The sequence below is a fragment of the Arachis stenosperma genome, chromosome 8, assembly GCF_014773155.1.
Source record: "Arachis stenosperma cultivar V10309 chromosome 8, arast.V10309.gnm1.PFL2, whole genome shotgun sequence".
NCBI classification, from domain to species: Eukaryota; Viridiplantae; Streptophyta; class Magnoliopsida; order Fabales; family Fabaceae; genus Arachis; species Arachis stenosperma.
The window spans coordinates 31,614,094-31,640,104 of record NC_080384.1 but is presented as its reverse complement, the minus strand read 5'-3'; the positions used below and the strand labels follow the sequence as shown (position 1 = coordinate 31,640,104).

Genomic DNA, 26,011 nt, shown 5'->3' with positions numbered 1-26,011 from the left:
GTCACTTTCAAATAAATTAAAAAAAAAAACAATATAAAATCGATAAATATTAAAAAAAATTATAATTGAAAATTATAAAATACTATATCAAAATTTGTACCACTTTAAAAATGAAGGATTTTATTTTTCCTTGTGCAATGATTATATGTATCTTTTCTTTTGGTGCAGATAGCTGCGCTTTCTGCATGCATGTGGCCTATTCCACCCATAAAGTGCCATGCATTATCTTAAACATTGGACTACAGATCACAAGATCCATTAATTCAGTTTGGTCCCCGCTCTGTTCTATTGTCCAATTTCACTTAAACGATCCAACACTCATTTTTTTATACGCCTTCCTGTCTCATTGTACTCTAATTAATGTTTTTCCTATTCTCCATCTTGCCCTTTCATTTAAAGCTTCTCTCACATTTTTCGGCTACTTCCTAACTTTATCACAACCACTCTATGCAATTTTTGTTTTTCAAATTATTTATTTGTTTAGTTTAATTGGCAAATATTTTACTTTTTGTTCATTATATTATATTCAAAGAATAATTTTTGTATTTTTTATACATTTAAGAAAAAAAAAAGCAAACTCTTACCATATAAAGAATTTAATTTTGATGCACTGATAGTGTAAAGTGTTTAACACAGTAATACAATCACATCCGTTTTTTCGATAATTATTTACGCGGTCAATATAAAAGATAGTTATTTTTACTGATATGGCATTACGTAATTGAATGCATGTATAAAATTACTTTACACTGGTAGTGCATTAAAATTAAATTTAGGGTAAAAAACCATAATAAGCCAACTGGCTCAGAAAATTACGTAAATATGCCAAAGCAAAAATCGTTACAGCAATAAGCCAGATCGTATTTTTATATAATTCGAACCAGGTTGGTTCGAACTCCATTTATTAGTAAATCGAACCAGGTTGGTTCGAATTATGGTTTTTTTTTTGTTAGTAATTCGAACCAGCCTGGTTCGAATTAGTAATGAAGGTAATTCGAACCAAGGTGGTTCGAATTATAGAGAGAGAATGTCTGCATGTAATTCGAACCAGGCTGGTTCGAATTACACCAATCATAGTTCGAACCAGGCCGGTTCGAACTATGTGTGAGACTGGTTCGAATTACACCAATCATAGTTCGAACCAGGCCGGTTCGAACTATGTGTGAGACTGACTAAGCTGTGTATCTATGGACGAGGCATATCCGAATCAGCCAAAGAGATGCGGCCTATGTCGCCAACCCGGACACAGTTCAATAAGAGAAAATAAACGCTAAACTGTTTCAAGATTCATTGATCATACAAAATGAATGTCCCAAAACACAAATTAAAAAAAAACATAGATAAACAGACTATAACATAACAAAAAAAGTACAAACCAGGATCATACATGATTGAACTTTAAAGAAAAAAAAATACATAATTAAAAAGCCATATTCATTACTACTCGCAACAATCAAACTAAAAGTCATGTGCACTAATGTAAATAATACTGACACTAACAACATGGGATATAATCTAAATAACTCTAAGACTAGCAAGATGCGCACTAATGTAGATAATGCTAACACTAACAACATGCATACTAATGGTGTCCTGTCTGAGACGAGCCTGCAACCTGTGGGCAACTACGTCGCGTGTGTCCAGGTTGGCGACATAGGCCGCACCTCTTTGGCCGATTCGGATCCGCCTCGTCCATGTTCGTCCGTATCCTAGTGGATCTAGGACGACCCTCTCTGGCACGCCTCATGGCAGGGTCTGGAATCACTGTGGGCCCGTCGTAAGGTGGCCAGAAGCCCTCCGGGATGGGAGGTGTGAATCCCATCCGATACACATTGAAGACCGAGCTAATCTGATAGACGCTGTGAACGTAAGAGGTCCAGGTGACCCGTGAGTATGCACAGCACGCAAGTGCGTGCTGACACGGGAAATGAAGAGCCTGGAAGTACCCGCAGTCACATGTCCGAGAGGCAAGTGATACTCTGTAAGTACCCAAGGAGAAAGAACCAGTCGGAGTAGTCTCTGCTACAGTGAACTCGGAGTTATCCCGGTCATACAGCGTCACCGTGAAGCACCTGGCCGTCTTCATGTTGGCCTCAATACACTTCACCAAATGCTGACTGAATTGTTGTCCTGTTCCCATCTGGGCCTCAGCCTCTCTCCCCTTGCGAACAAACAGTTCCGCAAGCCTACAATATGTTGCCTTCACCAGGGATGCTACAGGGAGATTTCTGACCCCCTTCAGGATAGAGTTCACACACTCGGAGATGTTCGTCGTCATGTGACCGAATCTCCGCCCCTCATCACGATGCTGAGTCCACAACGAGTAATCAATCCGGTTCGCCCACTCACACATCGCCGGATCTTCAGATCGCAGGATATCAAACCAGTAATCAAATTCAACCTCGGTCTTCGCATACGCCGCGTTCACTAGTAGCCTCCTAGCGTCTTTGCCCTTGAAGGTTAGGGCAAAATTAGCCGCAACGTGTCGTATGCAGAATGCACGGTACGCAGATGGCGGTAGCCAACCGCCGTCAGGGGCCTCAAGTGCAGCCTTGATGCCGTTGTGCCTGTCCGATATAACCAGCAGACCGGGCTGCGGGGTCACGTGCTGTCGAAGGTGTGAGAGAAAGAATGTCCAGGATTCCGCGTTCTCACCCTCTACTAGTGCGAATGCCACAGGTAGAATGTTGGAGTTCCCATCCTGTGCAATCGCGATGAGCAACGTTCCCCCATACTTCCCATACAAATGTGTGCCGTCAATGCTGATTAGCGGCTTGCAATGACGGAATGCCTCGATGCAGGGCGGGAAAGTCCAGAAAAGTCTGTGGAAGTACGCTTGAGATTCGTCCACCTGTCCTCCAACTCGAACCGGGCTCGTCTTCAGGACCACAACACTCCCAGGCATCGTCAGCTGGACACCCAAGACCCACCTAGGCAGGTCGTTGTAGGACTCATCCCAGTCACCGTATATGAGGGCAATAGATTTCTGCTTCGCCATCCAAACCCTCCGGTAAGTCGGCCTAAAACCAAAGTGCGCTGCCGTGGCGTTCAGGAGCACCTTGATGCTCACGGATGCATCGGCCCTAACCATTGGCATAATGAAAGCCGAAATCACATGATAATCCAAACTCCTGTGGTCACTAGAGATGGATGTGGCCAGGCAAGTGTGAGGTCCATTGTACCGTTTGACCTCCCAGATGCCCTTGCGCTTCCGGAGACTCAGTCGAATCAACCATGTGCACCCATTCCCAAACTCGGAACACTTGCCCACATACCGGCGGTGATCGGACTCCACCACCTTGTACTGTACCCCTCGCCGGATGCTGTAAGTCTTCACACTTAAAAGGGCCTCATCTTTATCCTGGAATTGCTGACCAACCTGGAACTCTGTCAGACCAGTACTCCCTTCCGCATCTCTAGCTCCGAATCCAACAGCGTGCCCTAAAACCCCCTCATGTCTCATGGCGTCCAAGTCCAATGAGAAAAAATGTGGTGGATACTGCTGTGTGCCAGAGCTAGAACCACCTACCTCCAATGCAGGCCCAGTCGCTCCAATATCATCAGCGCTATCATCGTCAATCATATCCGGCTCGACGTCATCCTCGTCTTCATCGTCCAAAAAACCGTCTCCTACGCCAACAGGTGCAACTCCCACTAAAGCGTTCGGCAAATTTTCCCTTTCCACTACCTCGTCGCCTTCGGTGGCATTGAGGTCAACAGCGAAAGATGGGGAGGCGACATGTTGGACCACTGGTTCGTACACAGGGACGGACGAGGAAGCAACGGCAGGCCGGGAACTAGAACCTGCTGCATTCGCTATAGTGTTCATATTCCTGTTCGAACCGCCGGAGCTGGATACAACATCAACCAGCCGGGCCAACAACTCCGGTGTCCTCACCTCCGGAAACTGCCGCCGACAGAGAAACATTACTTGCAAGTCCGCATCATTATTAATCGTGAAGCAATCATACTTCACCGTATTCTGTAGCACCGTGACTGGAATGCGATAGAAAAACTTCTTTACCCGCTTCGCACCCTCCAGACCAAGCTTCATTAGTACAGCGCTAACAAGGTCATCGTAACTCGTCGTAGATGTTATGACAATACATAGAGGATTCTTATCTGTGAACTTTACTCCGGAACGAGTTTTTCTATTAACAGATCCTCTGTGGTGCACCAAAACAACAAAACTCTCCTCACTAGCCATCCTTCTCCCTCTAATGAGAGTAACTCACGTTTGGAACCATATATATACAGTCAGTCTCACACATAGTTCGAACCGGCCTGGTTCGAACTATGATTGGTGTAATTCGAACCAGCCTGGTTCGAATTACATGCAGACATTCTCTCTCTATAATTCGAACCACCTTGGTTCGAATTACCTTCATTACTAATTCGAACCAGGCTGGTTCGAATTATTAACAAAAAAAAAACCATAATTCGAACCAACCTGGTTCGATTTACTAATAAATGGAGTTCGAACCAACCTGGTTCGAATTATATAAAAATACGATCTGGCTTATTGCTGTAACGATTTTTGCTTTGGCGTATTTACGTAATTTTCTGAGCCAGTTGGCTTATTATGGTTTTTTACCCTTAAATTTATAGTGCAAACTTCAATTGTAAGAATTTTTCTTTTCTAAAAAAAAATATAATAACATTGTTTATATACCAAATATTCTTAATACTTGTATAAAAGTACAGTTTTATTAATTAATTATATATTTATATTTTTTATTTAACAAAATATTAAAAAAATATTAATGTCAAAATAACACTAAAAAATAAACATAATAAAATTGAAAAAAATATACATAAAAGTTTACGAGCATAATTTTTTAAGACAAAAATATTATATACACATTAAAAATTAGTTATTATATATTTATATATAAATATATATTTTATTTAATTTATTTTTAATATATATTTTATATTAATAATTAATTTTTTATATACGCATAGTATAATTATTCTAAAGATATTGTACTATATTTGTCATATGGGTGGCATTATTATTTTCCCCCTATTTCTTTGGCTTTTTAGTCAAAGGGCGCTTATAGTGAGGCACTACAAATGTAACATCTCATCATAATTCATATCACATGTAAACTAACTAATACTCAAAAATCTCAGTTTATTTCTTATTGCTTAACTGAATTATTCCCATTTCAACTCAATTCCAAAGGAAAGGCTTATTCCCTATAGTACATCTTTGTGGCTTTATCAAATTTCTGTCATTCTAATTTGCCTCTGTAAGTGTAACCTCGATCATGTTATTGTTAATTCAGTTTTTTTTAATTATTAATACATCGCATTATTAAAATTTCATTTAAATTTTAAATTTGCATTTGATCACAACATTCAAGCAAAGAACTTCGTTCCAGAAGAAGTTGATCACATTTTTAAAGACAATAAAAACTAATGGCAAGTATATACTCTAATTTTTTTTTGGTACTTATAAAATTTATTTTAATTTAGTAAAATTTAAAAATTGACTATTTTAGCCATGTTGTTAATTAATTTATTCTACTAAATACTGACGTGACATATTAAACATTAATATGATACTTTTTGTTCTAATTAACAATGGTTTAATCGTTTTAAATATATAACGTACATGACTTCACTTTAATCTAATAATTAAATCTAACCAATGTGACATGACATGACTGCTCCTTGGCTTTCTTGTGCGGAATTCAGGTTAATTATTATATATTGCATTGTACGTAATCCCTTAATCTCTTTGGCTTCTATCTTAAGTGTGGAATTATGGTTAAATGTCTAAATGATCATATCTATATACTTGTTGCAGTGGTGATGAGTTTGAAAAAAAGAAAATAATGAAGAATATAAGAATAAATGTCTCATATATAATTTAGTTTGGTAAAAGTGTGATTCTCGACACACATAATCCACTTGACTATAACATCTCTCAGCGAAGGATCAAGAATCAAGTCCACTGGCATGTTCTTATCATCATCTTCAAAATTTTAACATTTGTTTAATTATTCTCATCTATCGTCTCTGCGTAAAGTTACTCTAACATGAATTGGATTTCCTTGCTGTTGTTGTTCGTACGTGTTCGTTATTCCTTAGTCCAGAAGTCATGTGATTTTTTTTTTTTCAAAGATGGAGATATTCCTGTAACTTTTAGGTGAGTATGAAGAAACTGTCATTTGAGCGAGAGTTCGTTGCCCAGAATTGAATTAGTTGATCTTAATTCATTCTTAATTGATAATAATTTGTGCGTTATAATTCTGCTATAGCTTACTATATCAAAAAATACATTCTTATAAAAAAGAATTTTAGAAACAAGAGCGAGATATGTTTTTAGATTCCACTTAAACTTCACTTTAGAAACACTCTCATATGAGTGTCAGTGTGTTTTTTTGTAGGGTAATGCTAGGTAATTAATTTTTGTAAGTTAATATTTATTAATTTGTTTAATTATTTTATTTATTTTAAATTTAAATTCTAAATTATAAATATTAAACTCTAAATCCTAAATTATAAACTTAAATTCTAAAGTTAGCTAATATTAACTAACTAAAACTTTCTTGCTTACACAACATATGCCTCATTTATTGAAGATAACTCAATATATTCAGGATGAGCTATACTTAAAAAAGTTTATTTATACAAAAATGTTCATATATTTTTGTTTAACATTTGTTTTAAATTTTTGAAATATATAATTTTTTGATATAATATCAAAATTTTTATGATTAAAATATTTAAAATTTAATTTTTTATTATCTCTAAACAAAATTTAAGTATAAAATAAATAAAACATATCAAATTCACATGATAGAAATTACTACATTACAATTATAACAATGACTATTATTGCACGTGTAACAAAAAATTGTAACAAGAACAAAGTTAAATTGGTCTAGTAATTATCTCACTAATTTATATAAAGCATAAAGTTCTTATTATTTTTTATTTATATGAGTTTTTTTATCACTTATTATTCTTTTGTATGGAGTTTTTTTTGTTTTATTTTATAATTCTGTTAGTCTCATTAAAAAAAAATTAAATTAAATAAAAAACTAATATCAAGGAAATATTAGAATCATACATAGTGAAAAATTATAGCAAAAAAAATATTAAAACTTATTTATTTATATAAATATTAAAAATAAAATAATAAAATAATAAAATAATATAAAATAATTATTTAAATTCATATTTTTTCAGTAATTTTTTATTTAAAATTAATTTTAAATAATATAATATAAATAATATTTAATTTATTATAATCTATTTTAATATAAAAATGGTTAAACATAAATTACATTAATACCAACTCATTTTTAATTAAAATCAATTTTATGAAATCAATTTTATACAAAATCATATTTACAAAATTTAATTCAATTAATCAAAATGCCGTGAAAAACAAAAGAAAAGATGAAGCAAGAATGAATGTCCATAGAGGTTGAGCGAGAAAGGCATAAGAAGATGAAGATTATTATTTGTTAGAATAAGTAACATAAAGCAGGCAGCAATGTCAATAATGGCACAATAATTAAAGGATGAGAACAATTATTTATAACGTAGAGTATGATTGTCGGGCTTAGATTAGCTAATCGGCAATATAATAAAGTCATACATTATGGTACTAATCGTCCTTAGCTTCTTCTGGCCCTCATATACTTCCGTGTTACTTAGTTCTCATCTGCTTAATTCTTTCTTCTTCTTAGCATCCTCCCCAATTTATGCTCAATTTTTGGGTAACATAATATATAAGGCCGGATCAATCGACAACAAAAAATAAAATAATAATAATAATTTAATTCAAAACGGTTCCGCTACGTTACCAACAACATATCTGCCAACTTCTGCCAACTCTTATTTATAATTGTGTTTTATAGAAGTGTGTTCGTGGATGTGTCTAATAAAAATGTCTTTTTTATAACTGTGTTTAATAGAAGTGTCTTTATAGATATATTTTCTGGATGTGTCTCTTTATATATGTATTTAAAATATATTAATTATTAGACACATCTACGAACACACTTTCATAAAACACAAATATAAATAAGAGTTAGTAAAAGTTGGCGGATAATATGTTGGTACCCTATACTTTTCCAATTCAAAAAGAGTAGGCCAGAGTCAATACTTTTAGCGAAAAAAATGAAAATTGATTAGTGCTGATTTGAATTCAAAATAAATATAAAAATATTAATCAGCTAACATCTTTCTTTAAATTAAAATATACCAGCTAGTTATGCATGATAATTGTTTAAATAAAATATATAATTCTATGAAAAAGGCTAACTCTATTTTGATGGTGAAAAAGTCTTAATTATAAGTAAAATATATACTTCTCAAGTTTATTTATTTAATTGCTTAATAATATATATTATTTTTAATTTTAAATAATAATAATAATAATAATAATAAGTATTTATTTATAAATATTAGACAATGTCTTTTTTAACAAGTGTTATGTCAGTCAATTGTGTTTTGTTTATTCTAATAATAATAATAATAATAATAATAATAATAATAATAATAATAATAATAATGTGTTTATTTATAAATCTTAGACAATATATAGGGTTCAAAATATTGAATCAGATAGAATATATACTATATTAGAATGGAGGTTCAGTGAGTTTATATTAGTTTAATTTCAAAACTAGTTTATAAGAGAAAGAATGTGTCAGTCTTATAAATTATCTAGAGCTTTTATTTTTGAATAATGTGAGACATATAATAAAAACATTTTTTTATAGTTGTGCTCCTTTACGATGAATTCATTCATTTTATTTTGTTTATAACCAGTTTATAGTTCTATTTTATTGAGCTAAGGCTCAACGTAATCTTTGAGATTGCTTTAAAAAAATTTCGATATTTCAATTGTACTATAAATATTTTTAAGATTGAAAAAATTGGATTATATTAGAGAAATTTTTCACATACAAACGTTTTTTTATACAAGTCTTTACAAGTGTACCTTCTTCTTCTTGCGCACGTTCTTTTTCCTCTTCTTCTTCTTTTCTTTCATTTCTTGTCTTCTCTTTCTCCTTTTTCAACCATTACTGGTTTCACTGCACCTTCTTCTTGTTCTTGCTGCACGTTCTTCTGTCTTCTTCCTCTTCTTCTTCTTCTTCTTCTTCTTTTCTTTTGTTTCTTGCCTTCTCTTTCTCCTTCTTCAACCGTTACTCACTGCACCTTCTTCTTCTTCTTGCTGCACATTCTTCTTTCTTCTTCTTCTTCTTCTTCTTTTCTTTCATTTCTTGCCTTCTCTTTCTCCTTCTTCATTTACGTGCTTTTCTCTCTGTTTTCTTTCTTCGTTATTCTCGATTTCCATTTTTTTTGACATCAAGCTCTGAAATCGTTTTTGAAGAAGAAGAAGCAGTAGAAGATGAGGAGAAGAAAGAGAAAGAGTTATGAATTATGCATAAGGTGTACTTCAACGAATTTTGGGTGTATTTCTTAAATCTTTTGGGTGTAGTTTTTGTAATCCTTTGGGTGTATTTCTGTAATCGTTTGGGTGTATTTCTAAAGTTCCATTATCTTCAAATTTGGCAAGAAACTTGTTTTCGTGGAGGAAGAAGAAGAGTCGTTTATAATGCATGGTAAGTAGCGCGTTTTGGAAATAGGAATTGGTTGAATAACGTGCGTTTATTTACTCTTAAATGTGGGAGTGTAATGCGTGTTTTTTGTTGGACTTGTACCAACTTGTAAGACTTGTAAACTAAAAAGATTTGTATGTATAGCAGGCCTCATATCTGTTAACTTTAATGACTACTAATTTTACGCTAAATACTTTATGAAATGATATTTATAGTTCATTATGAACAAATAACATTGTTTCATTAAATATTTAACATCAAAATTAAAGTAATATTTTGTCTAAGTCAATATAAAAAATATATATCAAATCACTCACGACGTAACTAATAACACGACAAAAAAAAAAAAGAAAAAGAAGACCAACTTGGTGCAAATAATAGTAGTTCTTCCCAAGTTTTATTATTCGGGAGCTCGTCTTTGTTCTTGTGAATAATAGATCATGTACAATCAATTTTGTTTATTAAAATGTTCTCTATCATTTTGTAAATTTATATACGTAATTGTAATTGGAAATCTATTTCAAGACCATAGACAATATGATTATCATTTATACCATATGTAAGAGTTGACATTTATTATGACAACGTTACACTATCATTATGCTCAATGTTGGTGTCTTTGTTTTTGTTTTTTGGTTTTTATTTATGTTTTTTCCTTTTTTTTTTTTCCAACTAACCTCTCTAGCTAGCTATAGTACTCATTATACCTATTATCCATGTACTATATATTAAAGGAGTAGTACTACTTATACAAATGATAAATGAACAATCAATTTGTGTATCATTCTTATATAAAGTAAGTTACTCAAAAATACAAATGTTTATGGTAGTTGTATAAAAATTGTACGCGAATTGATTGATTGATGACTTAAATATACGGAGATTAATAAAAACAATTAATATAATAGGTTAAAGATTATTATTCTTATATATATCACAAATAAATATTAAGTTTAGTTACATGATGGCCATAAAAGAGATTCTTTAAATTAGAGTTTAAATTGGAATAATCTTTAATAACTTTACTTACGCACATGCCTATAATCACACCCAAAAAATGAAAGTTATATGCCTTTCCTCTCTGAAATGCTACTATATAGTTTCAATGCGCTGGATATTTGTTTCACTTTAGCATTTGGTTTAGTAAGAAGCTTTAAGTTTGTTGAAATAAATGCATTAGTTAAATTAAAATAAAAAAAATGAAAACAACGTTAATTCAGCTAATTAATTTAAAAATCAATAATTGATTATTTAAAAAATTCAAAATTAGAAAATAAAAATATTTAAAATTCAAATAAAAATAACATTTGAGTATAGATGTTAATTAAAATTTATTATTTAAATTTAAAATTTAAAATTTAGAATTAATGTGACTGGATGGAGTAACGAATGATGACCAGCAGTGATGGTAAGTAAAATTATGTTGTTGAGAATAATGAAAATGATATGAAAAAAGGGATAAAAGAATAATTTCAAAGAAAATGATGAGTAAATAAATTCTAAAATTATTATCTGAAAATACAGAAGCAAATATTTTTTTTAGAAAGATTAAAATTCTTAAGTTTATATAGGTAATATAAATTAAGATAAAAATTCAAGTGTAAAATTGTTTTTATATAAAATTAATAGTTAAAATTATTATATAATTATCATGTAACAATTTTTAATTATTAATTTTATACAAAGAAAAAGTTTAGGGGCCAACAACTTTAGTAAATTCTGACCAGCATGTAACCAGCAAAGAAAAGTGAGTTATTGGATGAAATTTCATATCAATCTCACATCATTAAAATTAGGAAAAGTATAGGGTACCAACATATTATCCGTCAACTTCTGCCAACTCTTATTTATATCTGTGTTTTATGGAAGTATGTTAGTAGATGTGTCTAATAATTAATATATTTTAAATACATATATAAAGAGACACATCCAAAAAATATATCTATAAAGACACTTCTATTATACCACTCATCCCAAAAGCTTCCGCTGATGGGAAAATGTAACACTAATAATTATATCTCTAATATTCCATAAATCTCCATTGTACACATTGTATAAATATTTCATTGACTTCTCATACTTTTCCTATTTTAAATGAGTAGTTAGTTAAGGAGGCTAAGAATAGGAAAATGAAAATGAAAGAAATAATAGTAATTAAGATAGAAATAAATAGGTGAATATATGGACAGTAATATGTCTAATCAATTAGCAAAATAGTACAGCTGAATAGATAACAAGACACAAAAATGGACAAAAGCTAATTTGGAGTGTTTGCTATTTTCAATAGTCTTTTCGACGTCATTATTAGTAACACCCTTGCAACAATTCCTGTTGACTTATTATATGTATTGTAATTAAAAACACAAACTCACACTCTTATTAGGACTTTAGAATAATTTGATTTAGACAGCTTGATTTAGCACACCCTTCTGAGTGTTCCTTCAACTTGAACAAAGATTGTGTTGTTGTGTAGCCCAATATTGAGGGTCAGAATAGACTTTGAAAAAGTGTTGTTAAGACAAATAAATAAAAATATCAAAGAATGAAGAAAGTGGTAAACTAAGCAAGCAAACCCACCATTTGTCACCCTGCTTTTCTTTTGAGATGCATAATAGCATAATCAAACTTGAATGACACAAATTGTAAGCATGTCTTCTCTGATCCCTATAACCTTTCTTTCTTCTCTCTCTCTCTTGAATAATAATAATAATAATAATAATAATAATAATAATAATACTAAGAGCCCTTAAACATTCCGAAGCATTAATATCTCGCCCCCCTAGTCCGCTACACAAAGGGCAGGGTGCCCTTAGAGAGATGGGTCACTCCCACCCACTCATTTTCTCAATCATAACACACCACTCTCCCCTCAATAACACGCGCACAATCATTTTCAATTTAACTCTAATTATTCAAACAATTTTACTAGTACTAAGACAGGAGTATTTAGTATTTACTATTTAGTAGTCCTAATAAATATAATTATAAACTTTTTAAATCAAGGGAATAAAATTTTGTGGCATTGGGTTAACACCTAGGATGTAGAAAATAATAGGGGTGATTTGAATTGTTACACATTTTGATGATATATACATAGACATAGATAGATCCTATAATCCATCTTTTCTTTCAAAAATCAAAAGCCGCTAACCCCACCCCCCGACCAGACTAGTCCCATCCTCACCATTGAGATTTTTGTACACATCCTTTCCCTTTCCATCTTTTCCCATTAATAATAATAATAAAAATGAAAAAACAAAAAACAAATAGTAATAATAGTAATAAGAAAGTTTCTTTCTCCTTTTTACTAACCTTTAATTTTTCTTTGTTGTTTTCTTCTGGGGTCTCTTGTAATAAATCCATTGATCTATCTAGCTAAGCTTGTGCTGTGTGCACTTTGTTTCAGCCAAAGAATTCTCTTTATTTCTCTTCTCCTCCTCCTTCTTCTTCTTTGATCTCTCTATATAAACCTACTAAGCACAGCCAATAAAGAACACTCACTCTTCACAACAAATATTTTATTTTTTATTTAAAAAAAAAAATGGACATGATGGGAACCGAACGTGTTTGTTATGTTTACTGCAACTTCTGCAACACCACTCTAGCGGTACAATTCTGAGTTCATCTTCTTCCTTCTTCTTCTTCTTCCTCTCTTCTTTAATTTTAATCTTCTCATCTTGTTCTTCTTCTAATTAAGCTTACCTCGTTTAATATAACATACAATTTCTTGTTCATGATGAGCTGCTATGTTCTATTTCCTGTGTTATCGAGATCACGATTATAGCGAAGATCGAAATTGAAGTGAATTTCTTAGCTGGAATGTGCTTTAGATCGAGAATTTGATTTGACTCCTCCTACTACATAGTAACTTATATTTTATGAGAAAAATGAAAACTGAGTTTTGGTTCAGCTTTGTTGCTTAGAGGTAAAGGTGTTATGTATATATTGTGGATCTTTCATTGAGGAAGTAATAATTAAGAATTGTCCTAATTTGAGAGATGAAAATGGAGATTTGTAAGTCAGAACGAAGAAATTTTTCGAGATTTTGATTAATTTATATGAAATTAAAAAGCATAATATATATATAAGGGCTACGATGAGTAGGTAGGGCTACTCTATCTCTACTCCCAGGTGTATTAGGGTTCTTCTTCTACTATATATAGAGAGCTCTTTAATTTCCCCCTCTATCTTACTCTTTTTATTTATTTTAGTTCTTCAGGTGACTACAAATAGCATGGTATATATGATCTCATATGCTATATGTTTGTACAAAAAGCCTAGCCATGTTTCAATAATATAATGTCTCAGCTTTTCTTTCTTTTTCTTTTATTTTTTTTCCCTTTAATTTGCTTTCTGTATGTACTTGAGGATAATTAACACAAAGGTTTTCCATGAAATTAAAATTTCTATTTCTATTTCTATTTCTCTCTCTACAAAAAGTATATCTGTTTCTGTGTGATGAGTTATGAAGGACTAAGGGGTGCTATGTTGTGTTGTTGTGTTGATGATGATGATGAGTTTTGGCAGTGAAGCGTCTTCTTTTTTCGGATGATGATGATCAAGTTTTCTTTCACAATTTCAGACATGTTTCTTTTAAGTGTACTGATGCAGTGTCCTCTCTTTTCTTTTCTACAAGAACCTCTCAGAGATATTAGAGATAGAGATTATCACATCAAGACAAAATCCCATTTTCCCACCACCCAAAAATAATGCACTCTATGTGTTTGTTTAATTTACTCTTCCTTAATTATTATTATTATTATAGCTTTAGTTTTTTTAATATAGGAAAAAAAAAGGGTTTTGGTTACTTTTACCACACTCTCTCTGATGCCTTTCATCATAATATCTCTGTTGAAATTTACTCCTTTTGAGAAAGCATTATCTCTCTTTCCCTCATCCCTCAAATGGAGATAACACTGCACAAAGAGAGAGCAGTGAAAAATTTAATCAGCATCAATTCATGTATCTATGACATGATGATCCACAGAGTTTTCCTTTATTCATAGCCTGTGATCTGTTATGTAGCAGTAGTGGTTAACGGTGTTGCCATGGCCCGTTCCATAGTCAAGTCCCTTTCACCCTTCTCTCTCTATCGATGAGGCTACAATTTCCATCTTTTATCATCCTTGCCTTGCAGTGTCAGCCAAAAAGCAAAGTGAGACATTTGTGTGAGAGTGCTAACTTTTGAATTAGCCCATGTCAGGTTCCTTATTTCATATCACAATATCACCTTGCTGCTTGCTACTATAACATGGATTTTGGATGATTCAATATGCTGCTACATACAACACACATACACAAGCAAAGTGGACACCCCATTAATATTATAAAAAGTAGATAGATCAGAGTCCATTCACATTCATTCAGCTTTCTCTCTCATAATGAAAGCAAATATTATTACTCACCTCCGTATCTCAAGCTTCCTAGCTTCTTGTCCTCATCTTTAACCTCTCTTTCATCTATGTCTTCTCTTCCAAAGATTTAATTTTGTTTTTTCTCTTGTCCATGCTTGGAACCTCTTTTCTTGGGAATGTGCTATATATAGCTTCAGCGCAACTTACAGACATATATAACAACTAGTTTTGAATTGAAAGCTCAGACATATTACGTTCCTGTGGTGATGGTTCAAACAAAATGTTACAAAACCTTGCATATATATATATATATCTATAACCTGAAAATCAACTTTACTTAACCTTTGATGTTTAATTTCTCCCTTCACTTAGTTATAGTGCAAAGTTTTGAGTGTTGGCATTGAGAGAGAAAGAGAGAAATTAAGCAGGTGATGATTTAGCTTTTAATTAGTTACTGAAATTGTAAAAATAATGAAGTTGTAATTAATATGATATGTGTGGTTGGTTGTGTATGTTGTATTCCAAAAATGGGTACTGGCAGGTTAGTGTTCCATGTAGCAGTTTGCTGACCATAGTGACAGTTAGATGTGGGCATTGTGCCAATCTGCTATCAGTTAACATGGGAGCATCTCTTCAAGCATTGCCTCCTCAAGACCCTCACCATCATCAGGTATATATATACATACATATATGTCTTTCACCTTCTCTTCCTTCCCTTCCCTTTCCTTTATTTATTGGGATATAGATTTGTTTGTATGCCACATAAACTGGACTTTGGTTGATATATTAATTCTATGTGTTACTATTAATTATATTGTGGACAATGCAAGTCACAGAAGCAGCACCTGAGCTTCCAAGATCCAAGCAGCAAGGAACTGGGATCATCCTCATCAAGATGCAACAAGTTATCAGCAGCATTTGATCCTGTAGACCATGATCCCCAACCTAGGATCCCTCCCATTCGTCGTGAGTCTCACACTCCACAAATAAATACATGTTTCTTGTAGGAAAAAGAGGCTAATTTCTTTTTGAACATACATATACACACAAATACATTTGTTTTTTGTCTCATTGAAAATAGTAGTTAGCATTTGGCATGATGATGATGATGAATCATGAAGCTAAAGTTAATTAATGAATGAATGAATGAAACAAGAGAGTACTTAACTAGGCCAGGCTGAAGGTGAACCTTTTGAGCCAGAAGTTGAGGACAAAAAAGACTCAGACTGAAAACTCTACAAGTGGCAGATGACAATTAATGGAAGAAGCAAAATAAACACACACATCATTATTTTTGAGGTCACTTGTCATATGAGAAACTAACTCAGATTATTTTTTTCATGAGAGTGGGCGTCCATCTCTCTGAGTAACCGGTTTTCTTTGGTACAATGCTACCCAAATTGGCCTTTTCATTTCATTTCATTTTTTTCTTACATCAAAGTTAAGTGCCCACTTCAACACAGATAGTGACCTTACATGAGAAAAATAAATAGACCCATCGATTATTTAATTTGGTTGCAGTCTTGCCTGTGCCCTAGAACATATGCAAATTCATTTTGACAGATCCCAATAATAATAAGTACAATCTACCATCATAGCACCCAAATTAAATAATAATTAACAACCTGTACAAATCAAGCTATCTTTTAAACACATATGCTTAGCTTTTTTCGTAAATATGTTACCACAAACCTTATACAGAAATTTTTATCACATTCCATTCAATGTAACAGTGAATTTGCCTCTAGCTAGTATGTATATATATATAGCTCAATATGATTTTGATTAATGGATTTATAAAATCATATTTTAGTGCGTGTTAATAAAAAACTAATTTATCACCGTTATATATAAATTATAGTTACATTCTGTATGTAATCTACTCATCAATATATTCATACTAAATAATCTTTTGATCATCACAGCTCCGGAAAAGAGACAACGTGTTCCTTCTGCTTATAACCGGTTCATTAAGTAAGTATAATATTTCGGATTTACAATTTTTAAATCGTCAACATCGTTGCATTTTCCCATACACTCTAGTATACTGTAAACTTGATTATTCCTTTTTTCTTTTTGGTAGGTTATCACTTATACGTGCTTATAGCATAATATATTTATGGTGAACATTTATATGCTGTTGCCTTCGCATCATAATTGAAAATCATTAGGTGATAATTTATTTAGATTTATTAAATTATCTAATAATTTTTAAATATTAACTTTACATAAAAATTACTAGATGTGAGTTTCATGATTTGGTCCCATTATAAATGTATTGTTAGTTTGTTACCATATGAATGCAGTTTATCAAGATGAAAAAAAGAATTAATAATCACGATTTGAAGGTTAAAGAGTTGAAGTAATAAAAACAAAAAGAACAAGTTATAATAGTTTAGGTTTTTTATTTTTTCCAAAAATAGATTATTCAAAAATTGGAGAACAACACAGACCATATTAAAATGCTAGCTTTCTTACAAAGAAAAGTGTTGCGGATACATAGACTTGAAGAATTTAATATTGACTTAAATTTATGATGAATCTTATATGTAATATATTAAATCATAGATAGATAGATACATAGATAGATAGATAGACAGACAGATAGAATTTTACAATTAATATCTATGTTTTTATCTTTTTAAATAATATTTCCAGTGGCTGACATCTTTTCACAAGTAAGATTTACTGTGACATGGGTATAAATAGCATTATTCATCTACAAAACCTTGATTTATCCAATATAAAAGAAAAAAAAGACAGGAGTTTAATTTAGTGATCAAAAGTCAGTTAATTTAACTAGTTTTACAAGCATCTTGACAGATATGCAAATGTGGCACTGAAGTTATTATCTCAATTTCCATTTCCGGTTCACATGGAGATTTGCTGATTAAATTATTATAAGGATAATTAAACGTAGTCAAACTTTGGATATCTAAATCAGTTATTTTGAAAATGGTAATGCTAGAAGTTAACAAAAAAGGTCAAAATTTGTTTTATTTTGTATTTATTTATTACAAAATATATTAAATAAAGTTAAAAGTAATAAATTTTGACAATTTTTAGCTAATAAATTTTGGTTATTAAAAATTTTCAAAAATCTACTATATTATATTTAGCATATAATTTATTGAAGAATAGATGATTTAGTTATGAAAAAAAAAATAGAGAGATAACAGCTGGTGGTTGCATTTGAATTAATCAGGGAGGAAATCCAAAGAATTAAGGCTAGCAATCCAGACATAAGCCACAGGGAAGCTTTCAGCACAGCAGCCAAAAATGTGAGTTTGAGAGCTTTTATTATTATTTTTCCATTTTCTGCATATTCATTCTGTCATATGAATTCATCTATGGCCTATCACTATTTTTTTCCATCACTTTATTGCTCGCTGCTCTTTGACCTTGGTGGACGTGGCAACTGCATAGTTCTTTTTATCAAACTCAATTGAAATATTTATCAATCAGTTTTTTTTTTGTTTTATATATCTTCTGAATACGTGATTGGTAAGAGAAAGAATAAATATAGTCTGGTCAGAGTTATATATACTAATTTGGATTTTAAAAAAAATTAAGTGATATTAACATACATTTTTTATTATAAAATTATAAGAATATATATACCAATATTTCTTAAAATATATGTATACATTGTATCCTAAATCTTTAACCTTTAATTCCGTAAATAATATTTAATTTGATTAACTAATAATGACAGACTGTGTATACATGCAGCCATGATAGTATTTTTCATCAGATTAAATTTCTACACGTTTTTTACGTACAAAGATTGGTAAGAAAATGAGGTTATAAGTCCTGAAATCCTAGCAGATAAGTGGACCCTGCAAAGGAACCAATCTCCTCTAACCAAAAATGGTGTAAAAGAAGATGTAGGGACAAATGTGAGACATAATATACAAGATTTACACTTATATTTGGTTACGACAAAATAATCATTCCTAAAGAATTCAAATGCGATTGCTTAGCGAAGTCTGTACGAGGGAAATGATGATATAAAAATATTCTCCTAGGAAAGAGCATTTGCTTTGGCTTCTCTATATTTTTTTTTTTATTAGAGAAAAAAGAAGAGGAAATGCTTAACTCATAGAGACTAAGGGAATAAAAATATATTAAAAAAATAATATATCTTCAATCTCTTAAGAACTAAAACATTGTATCTCATTTTACCTTACTTTAATCATAATAATACTAAGACGAGTTCTATATATAATGTCTAAAAATTACACATGTTCTAATTTTATATTAAAAAAAATTGAATTCCATTGTACAGTCGACTTCACGTGAAATTGATATATGAGAGTCGTTAAATGATTTGATTGATTTGATTAAATTTTTATGTAACGACTTTCAGATATCAATTCACGTGTAGCCGACTTCACCTGAGTTTTCACCCCATAATAAATACATCTCCCAACATTTTCATTTAAGTAATTTAGACAAAATTTGTAAATACTGTAAAAAAAATTAATTATAATACTGATCATTCCAAAGTTGAAAAGAGGTTTTTACTATAAATAATTAATATAATACTTCTATTTTTTTATCCTTTTGCCCTATATATGGATGCTGTATGAAACTGCTACTTATAAGTGATTTCTGGCTAAAACATCAGGGTATATATACCTTAGATATGATTCGGTTAAAACTTGTATCAATACATAAAAGACGTACTATCCCTTTTCTAATTTTTCACGTGCTCCACCTATGACGTGTAATTTATATCAGCAAAATTCGTAATTTTGATCATTATGTACATGCATGCATCTTCAATTCAATTGTTCATGATGATATTATCCCAAACTTCCCAATCATATATGCAACAAAGCTAGGGGCCCTAGTCATATTTATGCATAACCTCCATTTTAATTATGCTTTTCTTTAGTCAAATTGCTTCTATATATAGGCAGTGCAAAATGTTATGCATGATATTAATTTGTAGTACATCACATATCTAAAACCACATATAGGTTAAGGCATGAAACTTAAAAATATTACAAGAATTGATCATTGAAAATAATAATAGTAATTCTTATTATTATTATTATTATTATTATTATTATTATTATTATTATTATTATTATTATTATTATTTGTGTTGTTAGTATATTTAAAATAACTTTTCGTTGACACTTAATACAATTTACTAATAATAAAAAACATGATTTTATATATTAGAGTGATCATTACACTAAAATTAAAAAAAAAATGACTATATGAGTGTAAATGAATTATGAAATAGGTGTTTAAATTTTTAATGATTATTTTTCATAATGTTGATGAGTTATATTTATATATAAAATGACCCCTAGCTAACTTGGGTCCTACAGCTGAGTGAAATTCACCCTTGAAAGTATTATGAAGGTTAATCAATTATTTTGCTGTATGTTATATAGTTTAATTCTCTCTGTTGATTGTTGTCTGATCTTATAAATTATTATTAATTATATTAAATATTTGAATAATGCAGTGGGCTCATTTCCCTCACATTCACTTTGGATTAAAGCTGGATGGAAACAAACAAGCAAAGTTGGACCAAGGGGAAGGGACTCAAAAGTCTAATGGATTCTACTGATATAAATGGAAGCCTATGAGTATCAGCTGGTTTTTTCTATGCTTGACCTAAATCTGTGAAAAAATATGAGAGGGTTGATCAGATATCCCAATCATACACAACTGGATGGGATAAACTTTCCTGAACATTAACCTCATCCTCTCACGTTTAATAGTATATTTGTATTGCCCTATTATATGTTATAGTTGTTATGAAATGATTATTATTATTATTGCTATTCTTGTTATAGCATTAATTGTTGTTATCTGGAGAGCACTTTATTAAGTCAACATTACACTGTACTACACTTATTATTATTACAACAGATCCATCTCATTTTGATTAGTAGTAATAATAATCTATCTATCTAAGTATCTATGTATTTCTCTTATTATCTATGATTGCAATTATTGATGATGATGGAATCTTATTATTTACTACTATATATTTTATTCTTTTGATGATAATCCAATGAAGCTGATGAGGACCACATGAATAGTGCTTTTCATTTTTGAAATTGTTACTGTTTCACCCTTTTTGGGTATATGTTGTTCGTTACCCAGTGGAACAGTCTTTTAACCACCATGTTTTTCTTTATACATGTTTTATTGTTGAAGGGTGTTTCTTCCTTGGAGCTTTGTGCTCTGGGTTTATTTGAACTATATATGATTCCTCAAATCCCATATATTAAAATGTATCATTAATGGTAAACATTATATATACAGACACAAATTTGTGTATGTTTTCATGCACCTACTCTAAATAGTGTTTTGTGTCTCTCTTCCTATAGTCCCCATTTACTGCATGATATATACATAAATAACATTATACTTCTTCTATCTTATAATAAAAATCTAATACATACCATTCAAATGTAATATTTTTTAAAAAGATAAATATTATGAAGCAAGAAAAATATTGTTCCTCAGTTAATTTAATAAGGGCCTAAAGAAAAACAGAGGTAATAATTAATTAAAAATATAATATTACAAAAAGGTAATGGTTATATTTGGAGCACAGCTATGCCAAAAAATCATATATGTATATATATACCTATTATGCAGCACAGCCTTCTTAAAGGAACAATACACAGTGTTGCATGCATGTCTTCACTGTCATTTTAGCAGAGGTTATTTTTTTAATCTTTTAAGGAAAAAGGAATTGTAAGAAGGGGATGATTAAAGTAAAACCCTAATTTCCTTTTTCCTTCTATTCCTAAATTCGTAGCATGTCCAAGTTTCACAAAAAGCAATGTTAACAAGAACTAACTATCTATGGAAAATGAGTTGAGATCCCAATTTTGAGGTTCTGCTCAGTCATGAGATTTATATATATCTTCCTAACACCTTTTAGGGAAAAAATAATAATACAAATATTATTTCTAAAAATATTATTTTTGTGGTAAAACCATACGAAGAGGTAAAAGAAAAAAAAAGGTAACATATAGCCTATGATTACTACTAAAAAAATCAATCATTGTTATAAATAATAATATAGTAAAGTTAGACCTAAATTTATTATGGTATATCTTTTTTCTTTCGTATGTATGTGAATGCTATTGTCCTTATCATCCTTTTGTGCCTCTGTTTTTAATGTTATTATTATTGTGGCTGTCATTACAATCGTCTTCATCCTCGTCGCTGTTGTTACTATTGTCTTCTTCACCATTATCTTGTTATTATTGTTTAATTTTTTTTCTCTGTTTTCCCTCATCCTCATTTATTATAATCGTCTTCTCATATATATTAATTAGTTTGTGATATGAGAAAAATTTTTTGTACTATATTAATAAATATAATTTTATAAAAAATTTTGTGTTGCAGAAACCTAAAAAAAAGCATATATATATATATATATATTTTATTAGACATATACCAACTTAATTAAACTTAACTAAAAAATATTAGTATATATAGTATTACCGAAAATAAAATAGTAATAATAATAACAACAAGAATAATGGATTTTATTTTTCCAATGAGAATTGATAATGAAAATGGAGTAGCTACAAAAAAATGGTTGAGTCATATTGACATGACGTATGTTAGACATACAGTAGTAGGAGTGGGATATGCTATAATTGGTCAAAAGGCTTTATGTAAAATAGTTCACTATTTAGTGATGCCCTAAATCTAATGGGGTCTTTCTTGTCTCTCATTCATCATCTTCGATCCTTGATTTAAGGAAACCACTGCTACGTACTACATTCGCTGCCCCTCATGATCCTTATATAACAACCTATACCCGCACCTCACTTCCCTCACATGCTTATATTACATTCCATTCAAATTTTCAATTTCAAGTAATTAATTAGTATTCACTATTGAGAGAGTTTCTCGTTTCTCTTTCTTTTTTTTTTTTTTTGAAAATAACTTGTAGTCGCACACCAAATTATGAAAGATGTGACATGATTATTTTAGATTTTAAAGTAATATTTATAAACTAACAACACTATACTATAATCTATGGTAATGATGATGTTAAATAATGTACCATGACTAAATTAGTTGTAGGTAGTAATAAGATGTAAACATTTTCATCTAAAATGAACTACGTTACATTACTTTGACAAGATTGTGTATATAATAAGGATCATAATATTCATGTTGTTTGCATAGTACTAACTAGTAACTACTATTAAACATATGATTATGATGGATGATTATATGAAGTGGAGATAAATATAAATATATATAATAGTGAGAGAGTGTGAAGAGTGATCAAAGAGAAGGTTAAAGGTTTGTCTGGTGGGATAAGGTTAAAAGTACAGAATCTGAGACGTCAAATCAAGCAGGTTTGCTGGCTTAATTGGATCCCATGTGTGGCTTGGATCTTGTCTGAAACAAACAAGAAAACAGAGATATAGTTGGGAGAGAAAACATAAATGAATGTTGTTTCAAAACATTTACAATTTATTTATTTTTGTTTTACATTTTATGTCTAATTTATGTATAGACGCATATGATTGTAAACATTTTAAGTAATCGCATTGCATATGCTTCAAGACAACAACGTTTGATAATTAGAATAAGACATAAATATATATAAAATTATAAAATTATAAAAGTTCGTTGTTTTTTTACTTTTATTTTTCGGAAGACAAAAAGCAAATTATTTTATATGTGTATACCTGTTTCCAAATTTAATATATATAACTTTTTATTTATTTCCGTATCTCATCTCAATTATATACAAATTAAAACACAACGCAATTTAAAAGATAATTTATTGGGTGAAATATGTTTTTTTCCTTAACATTTTTTGTTTTCGTTAAAAATATTCTTAACCTTTAATTTTATTTAATTTTATCTCTAATATTTTTTATTATTTTAAAATTATTCCTAAATAATAATTCTATCTAAAATATTAGAGACAATATTAAAAATATTCAAAAATAATTTTGACAAAAATAAAAGATATTAAAAACAAAACTAAATAATATAAAAAATATTAAGAACAAATTTTAATAAAACTAAATATTATGAATATTTTTAAAAAAATTATAAATATTAAAAATAAAAAATATACTTTATCTTGTAGACCAGATTTGAGGGGAAAAAAAAAAGAAAAAAAGAAAAACACCCTATAGGCTTATACACAAAAACATAACACACATAGACATTGTGACATTGATAAGATGACTACTTGACTTTATCTTTGGTTTTCAGAAAATAATAAATGGATGTCTCTGCAAACCATTTCGGACTGTCATTTCATCGTGCTTGGCTGCCATTACCCGGTAGGACCATGATTCCCAAACAACGAGAGATTCTTTTACGGACCACACACACTAATATAATAATTATCTCAATTATTTATTCTTAAACTTTGTTTTTTATTTAAATGATGTAATTTTTATTTAAATACATTATTTGTAATTTATATATATTTTTTGTATACATAATAATCTTAAGATTTATTACTTTAATGTAAAAAATATTTATAATTGTTTCATTAAATATCTAAAGAAAATGTATACTATAGACCAAAAGCAAGAATTTGCATAGTCTAATTATATATAATAGAAAAATAAGATCATATATCTGATTAAGATGATAACTAATTTAGTGATTTTATATGTACAGAATATTTTGCATTCATTATATGCATATAAATGGGTGTAATAATAACATGAAGTGTGTCAATAAAAAAAATATTTTCTCTCTTTATTAATATTTAAAAAAGAGATTAATCAATATTGGCATCCTATTAAAAAGAATCAAACTGAAGTTATCCTAAGTTGTAGTGTGTCTATATTACACAATACTCTTGGTGTGCATTCGTTTACACAAAAGTATTATATCATATTTTCATTAAATATTAATAATAATTAAATAGTAAATATATAAATTATTATCAGATAAACAATTAATTTATAGATGGATAAAATGTAATAATTATTTAAATTTAATTGTTATTTTTCTGTCAAAAGTGTAGAAAAAGGTTTTATATTATAATAATAGAATTAGGTATTTAAATTCGTATCTGTAAAAATGTTAAAATAGTAAGTGGTTAAATTAAGTATTTTGCTGTACAAATAATATATGATTGAATTTTATACAAATATTACTGAAATTCATAATAATTAGCATTAAAATAATGTTTTCGACGACCCACGTCTTTTTTTATTTTTTATTTTTTTGTTGGGGTACCCTTCCTTTAACGAATGCCTGTCTTGTGTGGTTAATAATATAATATAAAATAATTTATGGATCAATACAATACTCAATAATGTTAATTTGGTCTTCTTCCGTAATTCGTACTGTTGCTGTATAATCATTATTATAAGTGTGTGTTTATTAAGGTTACTTCGTTAATCGTTAGTATATATATACAAAAATATTATTTGTACATTAAAATTAGTTACTAAAATCAGTCACAAATATATTTTTGTATAAATATATGTATAGTTTAATTTATTTTTAATATATATTTGTATTCTAATATATATTTTATAGTGGTGACTGACTTTAATGACTGATTTTAGTATATACGTAGCATAACTCGTATATATATATATATATATATATATATATATATATATATATATATATATATATATATATATATATATATATATATATATATATATACTCTTATTCAACATCTTACTTGAGTTTCGGACTGATAAAAAAAGCTATATTTCCTCAAACTGATTTAGTCTGATGTAATTTTTCAAACAACTAGTTTATCCATAATAATAGAATTTACTTAGTGATGATAAAGAGAAAAATGTAAGAACAAACCCCGTAATATTAGCATTATTGACCTCATTTTTAAATGCTTCTTATTAAATAAAGAATATTATATTTTTTGTTAATTAAATAAGCTTTAATTTTTATTTATTAATAGTTAGATTTAGGATTTTGAATTTAAGATGTTTTATTTTTTATTATTTTTAACAAGTTGAAAGGTTTATATAATAGGATACACATGTGTGGCAATATGAAAGGGTGTGAAAAGAAGTAAGAGCCACAGAATGTTGAGAGCAGAATGTG

At 29.9% G+C, this 26,011-nt stretch overlaps 2 protein-coding genes across 3 annotated transcripts; one reads left to right on the top strand and one right to left on the bottom strand.

Annotated features, from left to right (window-relative positions):
* Positions 1 to 1,582: 1,582 nt before the first annotated feature.
* LOC130945795 (uncharacterized) lies at positions 1,583 to 4,287 on the bottom strand. Its single transcript, XM_057874494.1, has 2 exons — positions 3,559 to 4,287; positions 1,583 to 3,456 (listed from the first exon to the last, which is right to left on the bottom strand). The coding sequence occupies exons 1-2, from the start codon at positions 4,205 to 4,207 to the stop codon at positions 1,583 to 1,585; spliced, it is 2,523 nt and encodes an 840-aa protein (XP_057730477.1). The 5' UTR covers positions 4,208 to 4,287.
* Positions 4,288 to 12,920: 8,633 nt separating this feature from the next.
* LOC130945206 (putative axial regulator YABBY 2) lies at positions 12,921 to 20,884 on the top strand. Of its 2 annotated transcripts, none has more exons than XM_057873930.1 (6): positions 12,921 to 13,197; positions 15,486 to 15,614; positions 15,781 to 15,910; positions 16,870 to 16,918; positions 18,150 to 18,225; positions 20,430 to 20,884. In XM_057873930.1, exons 1-6 carry the CDS (start codon positions 13,132 to 13,134, stop codon positions 20,532 to 20,534), a joined length of 555 nt encoding a protein of 184 aa, XP_057729913.1. In that variant the 5' UTR covers positions 12,921 to 13,131; the 3' UTR covers positions 20,535 to 20,884. The 2 variants fall into 2 exon arrangements, with proteins under 2 accessions (XP_057729913.1, XP_057729912.1); XM_057873929.1 differs by having other exon boundaries at positions 12,922 to 13,197; positions 15,775 to 15,910.
* The last annotated feature ends 5,127 nt before the right edge of the window (positions 20,885 to 26,011 follow it).

Bases quoted from the DNA above. Each gene is read 5' to 3' on its own strand.
- LOC130945206 (XM_057873929.1), top strand. From the start codon at position 13,132: ATGGACATGATGGGAACCGAACGTGTTTGTTATGTTTACTGCAACTTC. The intron at 13,198-15,485 runs GTACAATTCTGA...GGGTACTGGCAG, and splicing joins TCTGCAACACCACTCTAGCG to GTTAGTGTTCCATGTAGCAG. The intron at 15,615-15,774 runs GTATATATATAC...GGACAATGCAAG, and splicing joins AAGACCCTCACCATCATCAG to TCACAGAAGCAGCACCTGAG.
- LOC130945795 (XM_057874494.1), bottom strand. From the start codon at position 4,207: ATGGCTAGTGAGGAGAGTTTTGTTGTTTTGGTGCACCACAGAGGATCT. The intron at 3,457-3,558 runs ATATTGGAGCGA...ACGCCATGAGAC, and splicing joins TGACGATGATAGCGCTGATG to ATGAGGGGGTTTTAGGGCAC.